This window comes from Anthonomus grandis, chromosome 14 (genome assembly GCF_022605725.1).
Source record: "Anthonomus grandis grandis chromosome 14, icAntGran1.3, whole genome shotgun sequence".
Classification (NCBI taxonomy): Eukaryota; Metazoa; Arthropoda; class Insecta; order Coleoptera; family Curculionidae; genus Anthonomus; species Anthonomus grandis.
Genome location: NC_065559.1, coordinates 21,644,036 through 21,661,134, shown reverse-complemented (window position 1 = coordinate 21,661,134; position 17,099 = coordinate 21,644,036). Strand labels below are relative to the sequence as shown.

Below are 17,099 nucleotides of genomic sequence, written 5' to 3'. Positions count from 1 at the left end.
GTTATCTGTAACCATTCATTTGTTGCCCCAGATTTGTTACCTTAAAGAAAATGCGCATTAAAGATTCATTCATAGCAGACGTGCATTTTAAGCGCTGTCTCGGCAACCCTGCACCTTGAGTGAGCACTGGCTGAGTTTAAATAAGTTTTAATTAATTTTTTTTATTTTATTTTTTTTTAACTAAATCGACCGTTTCGCTTAAGGGTGAAAAGCTGTTTCCAGAAATAGAAGGATTCATGTTTGGGCCAAGTAATAAAAACAATATCTCGGCTTGTATGGAGAATATCCGGAAAATTCCAACGGTCTTGTCAGTTTCAACTGTCTGACTTCATCGAGACCATCCGCTACCAGAAATGTATACTAAACACAGAAATACCATCAGACAGGTGTAGGGGTCAGTCACGGGTTAATTTGTTTCAAAAAGAAAAGTACGTAAAAGTTCTTAAGTTACCCTTTAAAAGAGTTTTCCATTAAGGTGCCATAAGTGGCATCTTCCCATTTAAAAAATTAAAGTAGGGGTAGGTTTCACCATTTGGAAGAGAATGAAAAAAAAATTTAATAGATTTTTAAAAGCGACAAAAAATCTAAATTGACTGCGTTTTTCTCAAATTTCTTTTTCATAAGCGCTAGCGAATTTTTTCCAAGAAGAGGCTCCATCCTGTATATAGTGTACATTTTGCTGTTCGTCTTTTCTAGAAAATGTATTACGTTAAATCCATGTTTCGCGCATGTTAGCTATACAGGGTATCCTATGCACCAAAGATGCGCGCGAAGTTAAAACGCAAGATGACAAAAGACTAGCAAAAATCCTCTAAAAAGAACAGTAGTTTTAAGTGACCTATACGCGACTTACTGATTTAAGAAAAAATGTATCTTGTAGAATGGAGTCCAAAAAATATTATCAATTACCATATACAATAAGTACATGAATCATAGAGTGCCTTTTACTTTCTGGGATCCCCGAAGCGACCGGAGAACAGTGAGAGAAAGTAGGGCAATCTATTCTGTATTTAATTAAATATAGTCCGCATTTAAATCATCAAATTATATTAAGAAAACCGACCTATAAACACATATAGCTAAATCGAAATATACCCAAATATATTCTACTTTGGTATATTGATAGTCAAGAAAGGAAAAAATAGAGATAAGAAAATAAAATAATTACCTGAAGGTGTGATGGCCTTGGGGGGCGATCCGGCCTCTGGGGTAGCCTGGCTGACCTTGATGCTGACGATATCGGAGGACTCGCGCCTTAAATCCAGGTCCTCAGGGGGCACGTTAGCGGCACTGGAGAGCAACAGCAGCGGCAAGTTCAGCCATGGCCCGCCGAGCTCGCTCAGGTCGCTAGCATCCGACGCCCTGGACGACTTGCGACTAGAGGCGCGTGACCCGCGATGCACGTGCAAAAAGGTCGACAGACGACTGCGCCAATCACCACCCGGAGATGACGTTTGCGTCGTCTCATCTACCTCTTCTGCCTCTCGTTCTTTATCCTTTTTTCGCCTAAAAAGGAAACTTAATAATAGTTATAAGAAAATTAATTAATAAGATGTAGGAAAAAGTTTTATCCAATAAATCCCTCCTCCTAAGCCCGACCTGGAAGCTGGTTCAGCGCCGTCCTAGGATTCCGAGGTCCAATGAGGAACAGAAAAGGGGACTCGAGAAAAAAACTCTTATTAGCAATATCCCAGAAATATTAGAACACTGCATCAGAGACAGAATCATAAAACACATAGATAAAAATAATATTTTATCATCTAACCAATTTGGTTTCTGAAAAGGAATGTCAACAGAAGACGCGCTCTTTGAGGTATCAAACTTTATTTATAGTTCTATTGATAAAAATAAGAAACCTCTTGCAATCTTTATTGATTTAGCTAAAGCGTTTGACACCGTTTCGTATGACCTTCTATTAAAAAAACTAAGTAGCTATGGAATAAGGGGATTATGCTTAGAAGCAAAAAACACACATTATAATATCATAAAAATATGTCTACTAAAAAAACTACAAAATTGTAAAAATGCCCTTAGTAATTGTATAGATATATTTAACAAATATTTTCCAAATAATAGATTTAATATATCGGAAAAAAAATCAGCTTTTGTAATTTTTACTCGACATAATTTTTCAATCGGAAATGTAACAGCAGCCCACTGTTTCGACAATTTCAATTTTATGTAACATCTTTTAATAATACAAACATACCATGGATAAAAGAAGCGAAATACCTAGGTGTATACCTAGCAAAAATTAACCTGGAATACTCATATTGACTACATTCGCAAAAAAACAGAAAAGAGCTTAAACGCCTTAAGAGCAGTTACTGCATGGAAGTAGGGCTCAGACCCCAAAACATCTTTTATATTTTAAAGAACTTTTACTAGATAATGCAGCAATATTTTATGGTTCTGCTACCAAAACTAGATTAGATAAAGTCGACCGTATCTAGCATAAAGCCTTGAGAATGGTTACAGGAGCATTGCGTTCTAAAAATTTTGGCTGAAAAATGTTTATTTAAAAATTTACAGTTTTACAATAATTTGCTAAGCAAAGAAAGCCATTTCTTGAAACAACTTTATACCTAAAGTACACTACAGCGACTTATTCCCTTTTATCTACTTAAAAGACTTTGAATGTTGGAAAGACATTCAAATGCAAACGCAATGTGCCACGCAACCCTTATGGTAGAAGTTACCACAAATAAAAAACTAGAAGCAATTTTTGTTAAATTTTTAAAGCTATGTAAAAACAGAATATAATTCGAATAAAGTAAAATTATAATAGGATATTATGTTAGCGCGATATGATACGCGCTAATAGAAATGTACACTACACTGATCATTGTCGTGCTATGATGCCGGTTACTCGACATATCTCTAGAAACGCACTTGCCCCCTATGATTCACTTGCCCCACTCTCATTTTTGAATGATGGTTAATTGCTGTAAGTGGCAATCTCGGACACCACCCCACCCGATCAATTTATATGTCAAATGAGATTGAACCAACGAATAGTATATTATGGTAAGGTTCTTGATACTTAGGTATTGTTTTAAATATTTAAAAGTTGAAACTAATACTCTAATTTTATTGGTCAACTGCTCTAATTGTAAATCCCATTTAGGATGTTGGTCTACAATAATACCCAAATATTGTATGGACAGTGATGAAATTTATTAATTCTAATGAAGTTGAAATATTGGGCATTACTTTACCTAGTTTTAAGAGGCAAATTAAAAGTTTAATTTAATGTCAGTGTTTAAAGATCTACTAGTGTCATCGGGTAATATTATTATTATTATTTCTTCTTTTTTTGTTATTTCCATAACCTGGTTGTTATAATATGGATTAGTGAATTGTTATTGATTAATGTTGGATCTTAATTAATATTAAATAATTTGATATATTTTTATTTATTGTTAATTTAATTCAAATATTGGGCCAATATGGATTGCTTTTTGTTATTGTTTTAATAGTTTATATTACTTGTTGGAATGTAGCAACATATCATATTGACTGTAATATTTTTGTTATGGAATGTTAAATTGGGTGTTAGGCTAAAATATTATTTTGGATTTGAATTTCTTTGTTTTATCATGGGGTTGATTCCGTAAATAAAAAAAAAGAAATCCAGACGGTCTGAAAAAAATACCTAAAAGTGTTTCTATATTTTAAATCATAAATTCTATACATATCTGCTCAGAATATTCACTTCTTACATCTGATATTACCATAAATAACAGTGACTATTTAATGAACAGAAGAAAAAATAAAGTCTTTAAAATAAATTAGAACTAAACTCACTGTAGGTAATCTTTCCAAGTTTTTTGAATTAACCTAGCAGCCTTGTCTTGTCTTTTCCAGATCCTGGTCGAAGAAACTATCTCTAATTCTTTTCGTGTGGGAAACTGCTTCTTAAATTTAATGTCCATTTGGTCTTGCAACTAAAAATCAAAATACAAATAACAAATTGGAAAAGTGACAAAATAAACATATTTTACTTGTCTAAAATTATCAGTCTCTTCAACGTGCCCTAAAACATGCTTAACTAGAGCATGTAAAATATCTAAGCAGTGGATCTTGTTCCCCTTGGCTATTGGAAGATTAAAACTCACTAAGGCAACTGTGTTCGGTTTTGGGATACCCAAAGGTGGATCTAGCGAAGCTATAAAATCTGATAGCTGAGAAAATCTAATAAATTGTGTTGCATGGGGATCGTATCTTGAAAAAAAATATTTAAAAAATAAAAGTGAAACATTATAAGAACTATAATACTTACTTGCTCCATCTTATGTAAAACATCTCTAAATCATCTTCAACGATACCGATTTCTTCCTCCTGATGCGCCTGATTAAAATTTTCTAAAATAATAGCAATGTACATATTAATTACGATCATGTAGTTAATTATGATAAAGCTGGTAAAGTAAATTATCGCCAGTAATGGGTATCCACAATCGCCATTTGTTTGATTACGATAATGAGGATCGCAATCCGGGTATTCGATCATTAACGATTCCAGTACGTCATTCCATCCAGCTGACGTGATAAGACGAAAAAGGAGGTGCATCGACCTACCGAAGGTCTCAAAATTCACCATGTCATCCAAAGCACCTTAAAGGTTAACTTATTAAAACCATTTTAAGAGGAGGTTAAATTAAATGTAGTAAAGCATAACTTAACAAACCTCCTAATTTTAATTTTTTTTGTAGTGTAGCTATCTGATAACAATTAATTACAAAAACAAAGTAAGATAAACAATTAATTTTTGTTGAATAATTATTCTGTCAGTATTAATATGAGAGCTTGTAATTGGGTCTATACTATATTTCAGAAATGTCTAGAGTAATAAACTAGGAAATTCCGTTCTGTTTGGCTAAATTTCGTGGTCTTCCATAGGCGTAGCTACACTGTAGTGTAATCAGAGTATTATTATAACAATATTTAAAAAAATGGAGGTATTCAGTCCAACGAAAAGATGTTCTAATAATTCTCCACTATCACTGAGTGAAAGAGTTATTATTTTAAATGTACATGATTGCATAAAATACGATTACCCTAGTTTTACTGTGCAAGAAATTGTTGAAAGATTGACTGGAATTGGAAAATCCACCATTTTCAAATTGTTAGGGAAAGAAAAGTAGTAGGTCAAGTGGAATCTTCCAAGAAAAAGCCAAAATGACCAACAAAAGTCCTTGATGAAAATACTAAATGTATAATTCGAAGAAAAGTTCACTCTTTTTATTTTAAGAACATTTTACTAATTTAACCAACCCTATATATGTAAAAGTTACCTAGTTTCCGATGTTGACCCAAGAATTTGGGATACCCTGTACTTACGTATTATATTACATTTTTATAGCTGTAAAAAATAGTTTAATTGTTAGGTGAATGAAGAAGATAAAAGATCGACCCATCAAAGAGAGCCAAGAACTACTATCAGAGCCTCTATACCAGGTGGTAAGGTACACATACGAATTTTAAAAAGATCCTCAGCTACTAGGATCAAACTTGCAGATTAGAATAAACCGGCAAAATGACAAAAGCGTGAAACATGAACACACTGATGGAAATCACGAAGTTTAGGGATGCTTAATCGATACAACTGTAGTTGCCTAATACGAAAAGCCACTTAGTAATCCTGTAGGCGTAATGGAGATAACAGATCAATTAGCTAAAGATACAAGTGACCATGTTTACCATAACCTTACCCGAGTAAAGCAGGGGGGTATTGCAAAGGACAAGTCAGCTTAATAAAAAAAACCGGACTCGAAAGTTACCTGATTTTAGAGTTAGAAACTATGTCTGGGTAATACATTTACGTACGTATGGGAAAGTTCTTAAATTATTGAACGAACCTCGTTCATATTTAATATAGACTAATAATTCAGGTGTGTATCGTTAAAATAGGTTTTTTAATTTAATTCCCGCACCTTATATAAAATGCTTTATTGTCAAAAAAATTTACAATTTATAGGGTCCGGGTTAGATGGCAATGTCGGAAAATTCCACTAAGCAAACGTATTTATATCCGCAAACGGTACTTTCCGCAGTCAGTTGCGTTCAAACGTGTAAACACTAAACAGTGACGATTTGCGACCCGAATTGTGCCCATCAGTTGAGTTTTTTTTCATAAATAGTTTTCGTAGGTCTTGAAAATGATGTGTCTTTGATAGTAAGGACTATAATTTTTCGCAGAGTAGTATTTAAAGTGGTATTTTGACATTGATTAGTTAAATATAAACGAAAATATGTTTCTGACCTCAAAGTCTTTATTCAGCTTGTATATAAATTGCTTAAAAAGGCATAGCCATCTATGCCGTACAATTGGGAGAGATGGCCAAATTGTTTTTGGTATAGATGGCCAGTATTCAATGCATTTTTTAATGGACAAATCTAGACTTAAGGCCGCGTTATGGGCAGCGCTGTTGGTTTTTATTTTCCATAAGACCAAGGCAAATTATTTGGAGATTGCATTCAACAAACTAAACAAAAAGTACGCATCAGATTTGGTTGAAATTCATTTACAACAACAATCCTAAAAGGTTTATCTACAATCCCAGGTCTGGAATTTTTCATCTTTTGTCTACTTGTTTAGTTAATAAATTCCGAAAAAAAATCAATATTCGGCAGGCTTCAAAAATTGCACCCCTGGGAGAGATACACTTTTTAGGAATGCGCATGTCAAATTTTAACCAAATCTGATGCGTACTTTTTGCGGGGATGTTGAACGGGATCTCCAAATAATTTGCAATGGTCTTATGGAAAATAAAAACCAACATAGCCGACCAGAACGCGGGCTTAGTTTCTTAATGTCATGATTACTTTTCGTCTGTTTCAGAAAAAATGCCAACAAACGAAAATCGGCATTGACCAGGGGCTCCTGGAGTGAAAATGATTTAAAGGATGCCATGCAGGCTGTAAGAAGTGGGTCATCAGTTAATGCCGCTGCATAGAATTATGGTGTACCACGATAGACTCTGGAAACAAGGCTAAAAAAAAATAATACCTCTAAGGGACGCATGGGCCTCGAATCGCTTCTGGGTGAAACCAACGAACCTAAGTTAGCAACACATTTGAAAAAAATGCAGAAATATGGTTTTCCTTTATATATTGATGATGTTCGCCGAGTAACATTTTTTTTGCTCAACAGCTAAAAATACCGCATAGGTTCAATAGAGAGAAAGAAAGAGCAGGTTACGACTGGTTTAGCTCTTTTTTACGCCGGCATCCAGATTTATGCTTAAGAAAAGTAGAAGGAGTATCAATTGCACGAAATCAGGGAATGAATAGGCTAGACGTTGAAAACTATTTTGATTTGCTCCAAACCACCCTAAAAGAAAATGATATTTTTATCATTGGGTATATTTTTAATACCGATGAGACGGGGCTACAAATGAATAACTCTATTGGTATTGTTGTTGCCGAAAAGAGTTCTAAAAGTGTGTCTATGACCACGTGCACTGAAAAGGGGGAAAGAATATCTTGCATCGCGTGTTGCAATGCTGAAGACATGTTTCTTTCGCCGGCTTATATACCTAATGAAAGGCAAATATAAGAAAGCAGAATATGAAGATGGGATGCCACCCGGGTCGGTTCTTTATATGTCAGAAAAATCATCGTATGTTAACACCAGCACTTTTATTATGTGGCTTAAAGACCATTTTATACCACGAAAGCCCGCTGGTAAAGTCTTGCTGATCTTGGATGGTCACGCTTCGCACTGCACTTTAGTGGAATTGCTCCAAGTAGCCCGAGATAATGATGTAATGTTGCTGTGTCTTCCAAGTCACACAACGCATTACTTGCAACCGCTAGATAGGGCAGTATTTAAATCATTAAAATCATATTTTTATAATGCTTGTCACTAGTGGGTTCGTGCTAACCCTGGAAGAAAATTAACCAGACTACAATTTGGACAAATGCTTTTAGAGAGTTGGTGAAGAGCGTGCACAGTATCAAATGCGGTCTCAGGATTTAAATCTTGTGGAATTTACCCATTTAACCCTTCTGCAATACCGGACCATGCCTTTTCAGTTTCAGATCTCATTGGAGAAAATTCACAGAAGTCGACATGCAATAATATTCAGCCGTTGGCGTGTGAACCGCAACCACCTACGAGAGCTCAAGCAAATATTAAAATAGCCCAGAAAGGACAATTAATTACCGAACTTTCAACAATTTCTCAGCAGACACGCGAAGAAACCTCACCGATACCAAGTACGTCCAAAACAGATGTTACCCCTGGTACACTTTTGGAACAAATTTCTCCGGTTCCAACATTACCAGAAAAAGGTTAAAAGAGCTTTGAAAAATCTAGAAACTGTTTTGACTACAACGGAAAATATTAATGCTGTTAGAGAAAGATGTTTGAAACGAAGAAAAAATGCACAACCCAAGGAAATAAGCCAAAAGAAACAATTATCACGTAAGATTCCACAAAAATCAAATAGATTCAGTTCGAGTTCGGAGTCAAAAGGTGAGATGGTTTTAGAAAGCGATGGCGAAGAAGACAATTTCGATGAAAATGAATGCGTTGGATGTCTGGAAAACTACTTTGCAACTAAATAATAATAATAATAATGAATATTTTTTATTTGCATAGAAGAAACAAAAAAAATACAAGTTTACAAAATCTAGCAATAAATTTACGCAAATAAAAGACCTACAAATTCAGAATTCTGCCATGGCAGATTCTGGTCTTTAACATTGTGGCCCCACATTTCATTAAAAAAAAATGGTAATTTCAGTAAAGCTCATTAACAGTAACGCTTAACTAATAACTGATTAAAGACAGCTTTTTCTTTAATCATATACCCAATAAACCTACATATAAGAGTTCTAAATTCTAAATTTGACAGTTTAACATCAAGCAAAACAATACACACTGCAAATACCCAAAAAACAGATTAAATTTTTTGTTAAATAACAAAAAATAGAAAAATTATTGCAGACAACAAATAAATAAATAAAATGATCCCAATACCAAAAATTGTAATAAATTACTCAAGAAAACAACCATTCAAAAAGTTAAAAAAAAGAACTTAAATTATATACCCTGCTGATTCATTAGATTTACAATCATCCTCCTACGAAAAGTATTACAAGAAATTGATAATTGGTCCGGATCCAAATTTAAAGAATTTATTTGATAAGCAAAATTGTAAGAAAATGATCGTTTAAATAACTGTGTTTTATGTCTCGGAATGAGAATAGTATTTCTTCTTAAATTTAAATGGTGTACATCATTTCTAAAAGTTATTTTTTGATAGAGATAGGGCGGACTACGATATATTAAAATTTTATAAAAAAATGTTAAAGAATGAGCAATTCTTCGATTATGCATATTAAGCCATCCAAGTTCGTGAAGTTTATGGGAAATGCGGTTTCTCCTACGAATGCCAAATATTAGTCGAATGCAAGAGTTTTGGAGCTTTTGCAGTCTACCCCTATCCTCATAATCAAGACACCAGCCATACACTACATCACAGTAATTACATTGTGAAAGGACCAATGAATCACATAAAAGCTTCTTAATATCTTTACTTAAATAGTGTCTATGCAAATAAATTAATTTCAAAGCAAGATATGCCTTTTTAAGAATATTAGACACGTGATGTTTAAAACGAATATTAATATCTACTATAAGGCCCAAACTCTTACATTTGTCAACAACTGGAATTCTTTCGTCCCCCAATTTAATGTTTATGTGTTTGTTATGTTTGTTTGTAATGTTTATTCACACCATTTAAAATATTATTTACATTAGTTCGATTACCTATGAACATTATAGATGACTTCGAAGGATTTAATTTTAATAAATGCTTTGAAGAAACATCACAAAAAGCTTGTAAATCTTGATTAATTTTAAACTCAGCCATTTTAAAATCTCCTGGTAAAAATGAATAATATAACTGCGTGTCGTCTGCGTAAAAATGATGGGCACAATGCTTTAATTGAAGATAAAATCTAGACGGATATAAAAGGAAGGACGATTGGATACAGTGCGTGACCTACATGACGCTACATGACCAGTGTACCAGTTTCTCAAATATGTGTATGAAATGTGCCAATATGTTTAATAAGAAGGAACTAAGATCGGACGCTTTTAAATTTTAGAATTTTTTTATTTCCATATACCAGAAGTTTTATTGAGTTTTTTCTGAAAAATAAAATTTGTTTTACAATCTAGCAATATATAAGTACTATTTATTATTGAGTATTTGTCTATTTTTTTGAATTCTTTTATGATAAGTAAAGAAAAGTCAAGATAAATGGAAAAAAATAAACTGGCCATGTCTCCCTATCAGCAAAAATACGACCTGGCTATCTCACCCGTACAATAAGGGATAGATGGCTAATTCACATCTAATTTTCTGGAATAGCTAAAATAACTAAGTTACTTAATTTACCAGTTTAATGTACCATAAACTAATCGCATATTGATTGATACACTTCTTAAAGACCTTTTCTAGGTTTCTGCTTTAAATTTTATGTCGATCCGTTAAGATTTTCAAAAAGCTGGCCATCTCTCCCTGACTTACCCTAGACAAAGCCTAAGTAAAAATAAGAAAATACAGAACATAAAAAATAGATACAATTTAACAAAATTGTATAAACAAGAGTCGTATAAGAGGTCAAAATACAAACAAAAAATAAATTAGTGTAATAAATAAAAAAACACAAATCAATATACACAATAAAATGTATACAAAGTCAAGAGGTAAACAAATCAAGTATAAATAGCAACACAACGGCGTACAATACAATATTTAAAAAAAGGAAGAAAAATAAGTTTTTTATTTTATTATTTTGTTTTAATTAAAATGTGTGTGAGAAATTAAATTTAAGAATGAATAAAAAAGTCGTTTACAAGGCTCTCTGCAGTAAGTAAGATTTTAAAGCTTTACAAAATGAGGGAAAGGAAGCAGGGGCGGATTTAGCGGGGGCGCGAAGGGGCGATCGCCCTCTTTCCCAGAGCCGAAGTTTTTTTTGTCATTCTAACAATGAATGAGGAAACATTTTTGAACTAATGAAACGACGTACAAATGCTAGTCATTGTCCATGCTTCAACCACGCTCTAAACAACTCACTTGCCAAAACATCGAAAGTTCCTCAAACAAGAGATTGTAATGCTCTTATGAAAAAAATTATTGGTTCCAAAATTCATCTTGAAGGATCGTTGACAGGTTTATGTGAAACACGGTGGTGTGAAAAGCATGATGGCGTGATACAATTCTATTTTGAAATCTATCTATGACACCGACTTCGTGATTTCGATGATTCGCCTACGCAAAGTATTGTCAGTAACACGTCCTTTAAGTTTACTCCTCCAATCTACATCAATTGATCTTACTTAGGCTTAAGATGCATTTAATAATACATTGAGCGTTCTTCGAAATTACAGAACAGAGGCGGAAGATATATTTTCTGAACTATTTGCAAAAACTGAAATTTTAGCAGAAAAATTAGAATTTCATATTGCTGTTCCTCGACTCGCGAGAAAACAAATTCATACAGCGAATTATGCTTCATCCGATGCTGAGAAGTACTATCGGAGAGCTATTTTTATTCCTTTGCTTGATTATGTCATTCTTGATCTAGAAGAACGTCTGCCTTAAGATGTATTAGACATTTTTAATCTGAACGTATTGTACGTATCGTTAAAGATACTACTCCACAGAAAAAAAGCCTCTCAAGAACTTGTAAAAACTCTTGGAGAGCGGTATAAATCATTTATAAAAAAAATTACCGATAATTTAGAAGGAGAATACGAACTGTGGTCGGAATCGTCGTCTAATCAGCAGTCTAAAAAATCGATTTCACAACCTGCTGTAAAAGTTTTGGATAATTGTAATGAATACGCTTTTCTATCAATAAATGCGCTTATTAAAATTCTGGCCACGCTTCCAATTAGTAATGCGACTGCTGAAAGAAGTTCTTCTACTCTTCCTCGATTGAAAACTTGGTTGCGTTCAAGCATGTTCGAAGAAAGATTAACTGGTCTTGCACTTCTGCACACGTATTTAGACATCGACCTTAATATTAATCGTATAATTGAAAGATTCGTCAAAAAAAGGGAAACGTAGGATTGATTTTGTCATTTAATTGGTATTTATATTCTATACAAGTCGATATTGTTTACACAGAAATGATAACAAACATAATATTGATCGATATTGTTGTTAAAATAACATTGTAAAAATCCAAAAAAATGTATGATTGCTAATAAAAATATGTTTCACTCTGCGTGAACTGCCGTTCTAATGATATATTATGTGAATTATGTGCATTTTATTAGACCCTAATTTCGTTTTGAACACATAAGAAATAATGGCGAGTCGTCACAAGGCCGACCGTCATCGCCCCCCTCATCGAGTGCTCTGTATCCGCCCCTAAAAAGAAGGTATAACCTTTATTTCTAAAGCCGAATTTACACGTGTCAAGTAGCTAAAGCAAGTTACTAAATTTAGTTACTTGTATGGTGTAAACATTTTGATTTAGTACTTGCGCAAGTACCTAATTTAGTAAGATATTTAGTCAAGTAAATAGAAACAGTTTCTATTTACTTGAGCAAGTTGTCTCCCCCCACCTTTGCTTTCTAGAAACTAAACCGCCGACTAAACAAGTATAGACAGGTTTTTTAGTCGAGTTCAAGTACAGACTGCGACATTGATTTTTCTTTTATTTGTGGCGTGTTTTAAAAATGTCTCGTTGGAGTGAAGAAACAACAATAAAATTTGTAGAAGAGTATCGACAAAGGCGATGATTATGCGATACCAGGGCTACCATTTACAAAAATCAACAAGCTCGGGACTCGGCGTTAAAGGAAATTGAGGATATCATGGGATCATAGAAGGATTCGGAGTGCCTGAAATCAAGAACAAAATACGGGCGTTGAGTTCAACTTATTCTCAAGAAAAAAAGAAAATAAGGGACTTCAATGTAAGTGTATTGTAGTAGTGTTCATATTATGAGTAATTAATCCGATGTGGAATTAATACGTGTTTTCCCGTCCCGTAACCCGTAAGTATCAATTTTTTTATATAAAACCCTATAGAAAAATAATAGAAAATCATTTCTTAAAACTCTCTTATCATAAGGAAAACACGTATACCGAACAAAAACTTCCATATTATATTATTTATAATTAAAGTACAGTCAAAATATCATCTGTTGCTGCCATGGCACCGCACCTTCGCACATAAAGTACTGGCAGAGTCGATCTCGTAGTTCTCTTATACATCTTGAAGAATGATTACCCTCTAAGGTTCTTATTGACGGCAAGAGAGTATTAGTTTCATTTCTCCACGAACCTAGTCTAACCTGACCGCTTTCTATATCTTGTTCATCTAACGCATACGATCCACTTGGTGTGTAAGTGTTATGAGAAGTGATTCGCAGATAATTGTATATTGCGCAACAGGCCTTAATAATTTTGTCCACAGTTTCTGGTAGGCATGCCATAGGCTTTTGAAAAATGCGAAATCTGCTAAGCAGAATTCCGAAAGCATTTTCTACTATTCGTCTTGCCCGCGAAAGGCGGTAATTGAATATTTTCTGATTTTCCGAAAGTGACACTTTTGAATACGGTTTCATCAAATACGTTTTCAGTGCAAATGCATCGTCACCTACAATGAAACCACCATGTGGTAATAAACCATTCTCTAAGGCTTCAAATAGAGACGATTGTTGGAACTCCACCATCGGATTGTCTTCCAGGACATCCAACATTTATATAGGAAAAACAATAGTTGTCATCTACCAGAGCTAAGAAAATAATGCTCTTAGTACCCTTATAATTAAAGAATTCACTGCCACAATTTGTCGGTGCATGAATCGTCACGTTTCCCATCAATCGCACCGTGACATTTGGAGAAATTCCACTTCAAACGAAATCCCTTCTCAATAACGTTCCATTTTTCTCGGGACTCCGGCACCTAAAATAATATGAAATTTACTGCTGGCTGTATTATCAGTATTACCTACAAGTATTTGAGTTTGGCTAATACGGTACAAATACTTTTTTCTATTTCAGATACAACGTGAAGAAGAAGTTAATGAACAAAAACGAGAAAATGAAGATGAAATAATGGCTGCAAGAAACGAAACGTCTCAGGAAGTACCGCAGAAAAAAAGTAGAACTACGTCAAAATTGAGGCAAACTACTGCAGTAGTTAACGATCTAAAAAAAATAAGCGAAACTATGACACATGAACCTGCCAATGAGCATGAATACATAGCTTTTGGTCGCAGTGTTGCTGCACAATTAATGACGTTAACTTCTCTTTACGCCATATAAGCACAGGAACGCATTCAGTCTGTTCTGACAAGTTTTAAACTACAAGACCTCCAAACCTAGAGTAACCAGTACGACACAAATGCAGATACCAGTAGTGCTCACGCCTCATCTTCCATCTATACACCACTGCAGTCCCCTACATATTCCGACATGCATTCTTCGCATAGCGATGGATCCACAAATATAACTCGTGCAGAATCAGTTGCTGATGATATTAAACGCTCACAGATAATAGCAAAAGCTTTTTCCAACATTTAACATGTTTTGTTCATTAACAACTTTTTCGTAATAACAATATTTAAAAAAAATACCTTTATATATTCTTTCAGACATTCATAAATAGCATCACACACCTCGGGTATAAATTTGGAGATTGCAGGTGTTGACACACGAAATAACCTCTGCAAAGTTCTATAACTATTTCCTGTGGCTAAATAAGACAATTTGAATTTCAATTTTATTCTAGTTGGAATAGCTGATCTCATTACAGTGTTCTTTTTCGTAATTTGAGGAGCAATTTGAGCCAACAATATATCAAAATGTTCTTTAGACATCCTCAGCCAATTTGTATATAAATGCAATAAAGTAGATGAAGCACCATATATTTCTCTTCGACTCAGCCATTTTCTCACCCAGCAACGTTTCTTTTTGGTTTTGTTCATTTCTTCTGCAAGTATTTCGGGTAACTCGCCACATACTTTTAAAATTCAATTCCGCACTCTTGCACGCGTAACTTTTCCGTCCATATTTTATCAACACTAAACAACTAAACAACAAATCATGTAAACGCTCACAAAAACAAAAGGACTAAATTTTAGCTACTTGATTTAGTAACTTGCTTTAGCTACTTGACACGTGTAAATTCGGCATGATGGCAGATGATTGTGCATTTTTTTCGCATTATACAGAATCGATTTTTTGACTAGTTCTGAGCGAGGGGTCGGAGGATAAAGACCATGCTCTACGTTCCTTAGTGAGTAACTGTAAAGAGACCCTTCAGGAGTAGCTGTAACGTGCTTACAAATTAAACAAATAGATTTAAATATGAACAAGGAAGGAAGTGTTAATATTTTAAATCTTTTAAAGAAACCCTGGCAGTGGGTTCTACTGTTTAGCCCAAGTAAGTAACTAACTTTAATTTTGTTTTTAATGTCTTTAATTGTACTGCTAAGCTCTGCTGTTACCCCGGGTACGAAGAAGAATCTAGGCAAGTTTACATTAGGAATAGAAAGATATGACATTGGATCAATTGACGGGGTTATGGTACTCGTTAAATCTTTAGCTACATTTACAAAGTAATCGTTTAGGCTGTTCCGTGAAGTAGAGATGTTGCTAGATGTGGGAACCTTATTTCTTAAATTACTATTAAAAAACATTATTTGAAGTATTAATTTAAAAACTCATCGTTTTAGCATTTAAAGTAATAAAATTCAATATATATGTGTATAACTTTATATTAAATCTTTTGGTGTGTACTGAGTTTGTCGAGGAGTATTACAAATTTGAAATTAATATTTAAGTAGATTTTAAAAACTTTTTTTATTATTATTGACAAGAATTTAAACCTTTTGACTTCGATCATTTCTTTGCTAAGAATGAGACAATCAGGACAAAAATTAGATGTTTTATTTTTTTTAAATTTTATTGAATATTGAAATCTTCTAGTAATAATTTCACAAAATTTATTATACTGCAATTAATCAAATTTTTATGGATATATTGATACGCTATTATTTTGATATTCATGAAAACCATTAACCACTTTAATTTCATGACGCCATCTTATATACCCGACTAACTATCTCACATGCACTTAAGCGCATGGATAATGCTGTCGCGCTTACACACACAGTATAACGTTAATGGTGGCTGGGTGGATGATTGGCCCATGGTATTGGTCTGGCTGCATACAAAAGTTATTAAAATAGTCCCCTAAATGTCATATATAAAAATTAAAAGTAAGAAAATAATTAAGATAGAAATAATTTTAGTGCAACTTTAAAGCGTCTGGCGGAAATTACCGCGGACAGGAAGTGTCTGGCAATATCGGATACTAATTTTTGACACTATTTTGTAAAATATATTCAAAACCAGCAGGAAAAAATTTAAGTAAGAAAAGTCATTTTTACGTCCCTTTTTTACCTGTTACCTATAAAAGGGCCTCGTACCCAAGCTAGCGGGTATGCATGTGTCCTTAGACATATATGAGTGTAAATATTTTGAAAATTTCGAGCGAGAGAAAATAAGACACGTCTGGGGGGCATGGGATCTCAGTCTATAATGGGTTAAAGCAAATTTAAACATCATGGATGAATAAGTCACACTTTTTAATTTGGGCGGTTGGTTAAGTTATGCATCGCTAAGTTCAAATATTATACCTTGTTGCCGAACGTGGCCAAAGAGGAACATACCAATTATGGCGTAAATAAACGTTATTAATGACAATAAGGCTCCAATGTTAAACAAAGCAGGTAAAGAAACTACTAATGCAAACAAGAGTTTGCGTATACCTTTTGCAGCCTAAAAATAGAAATTGAAATAAAAAATACATGTATAAAATTACTTGCCATTATACCTTAATTAAACGTAAAATCCGTCCTATTCTAAAAACCCTAACTACTCTAAGCAGAGTTGGGGAAACAGGAAAGTCAATCATGATATCTTCCATTAGTATACCCAAAATGGAAGCTAAGACTAGGAGAAAATCGAACACATTCCATGGCACTGTGAAGTAGTGGTACCTTAAACCTATCATCTTAACGATGGCTTCTAAAATATAGGAAAAGAATTAACAC

The 17,099-nt window shown here is 33.8% G+C and overlaps 1 protein-coding gene across 1 annotated transcript in view; it reads right to left on the bottom strand.

The window, feature by feature from the left end:
* Window positions 1–17,099, bottom strand: part of LOC126744730 (sodium channel protein 60E) — a 533,812-nt gene that overhangs the window by 19,960 nt on the left and 496,753 nt on the right. The window contains exons 25-30 of the mRNA XM_050452261.1: window positions 16,880–17,073; window positions 16,683–16,824; window positions 4,283–4,616; window positions 4,005–4,224; window positions 3,808–3,947; window positions 1,169–1,506 (exon numbers count right to left, since the gene is read on the bottom strand). Of these exons, the coding sequence (XP_050308218.1) occupies window positions 1,169–1,506; window positions 3,808–3,947; window positions 4,005–4,224; window positions 4,283–4,616; window positions 16,683–16,824; window positions 16,880–17,073 (1,368 nt within the window). The remainder of the gene's footprint in view (window positions 1–1,168; window positions 1,507–3,807; window positions 3,948–4,004; window positions 4,225–4,282; window positions 4,617–16,682; window positions 16,825–16,879; window positions 17,074–17,099) is intronic.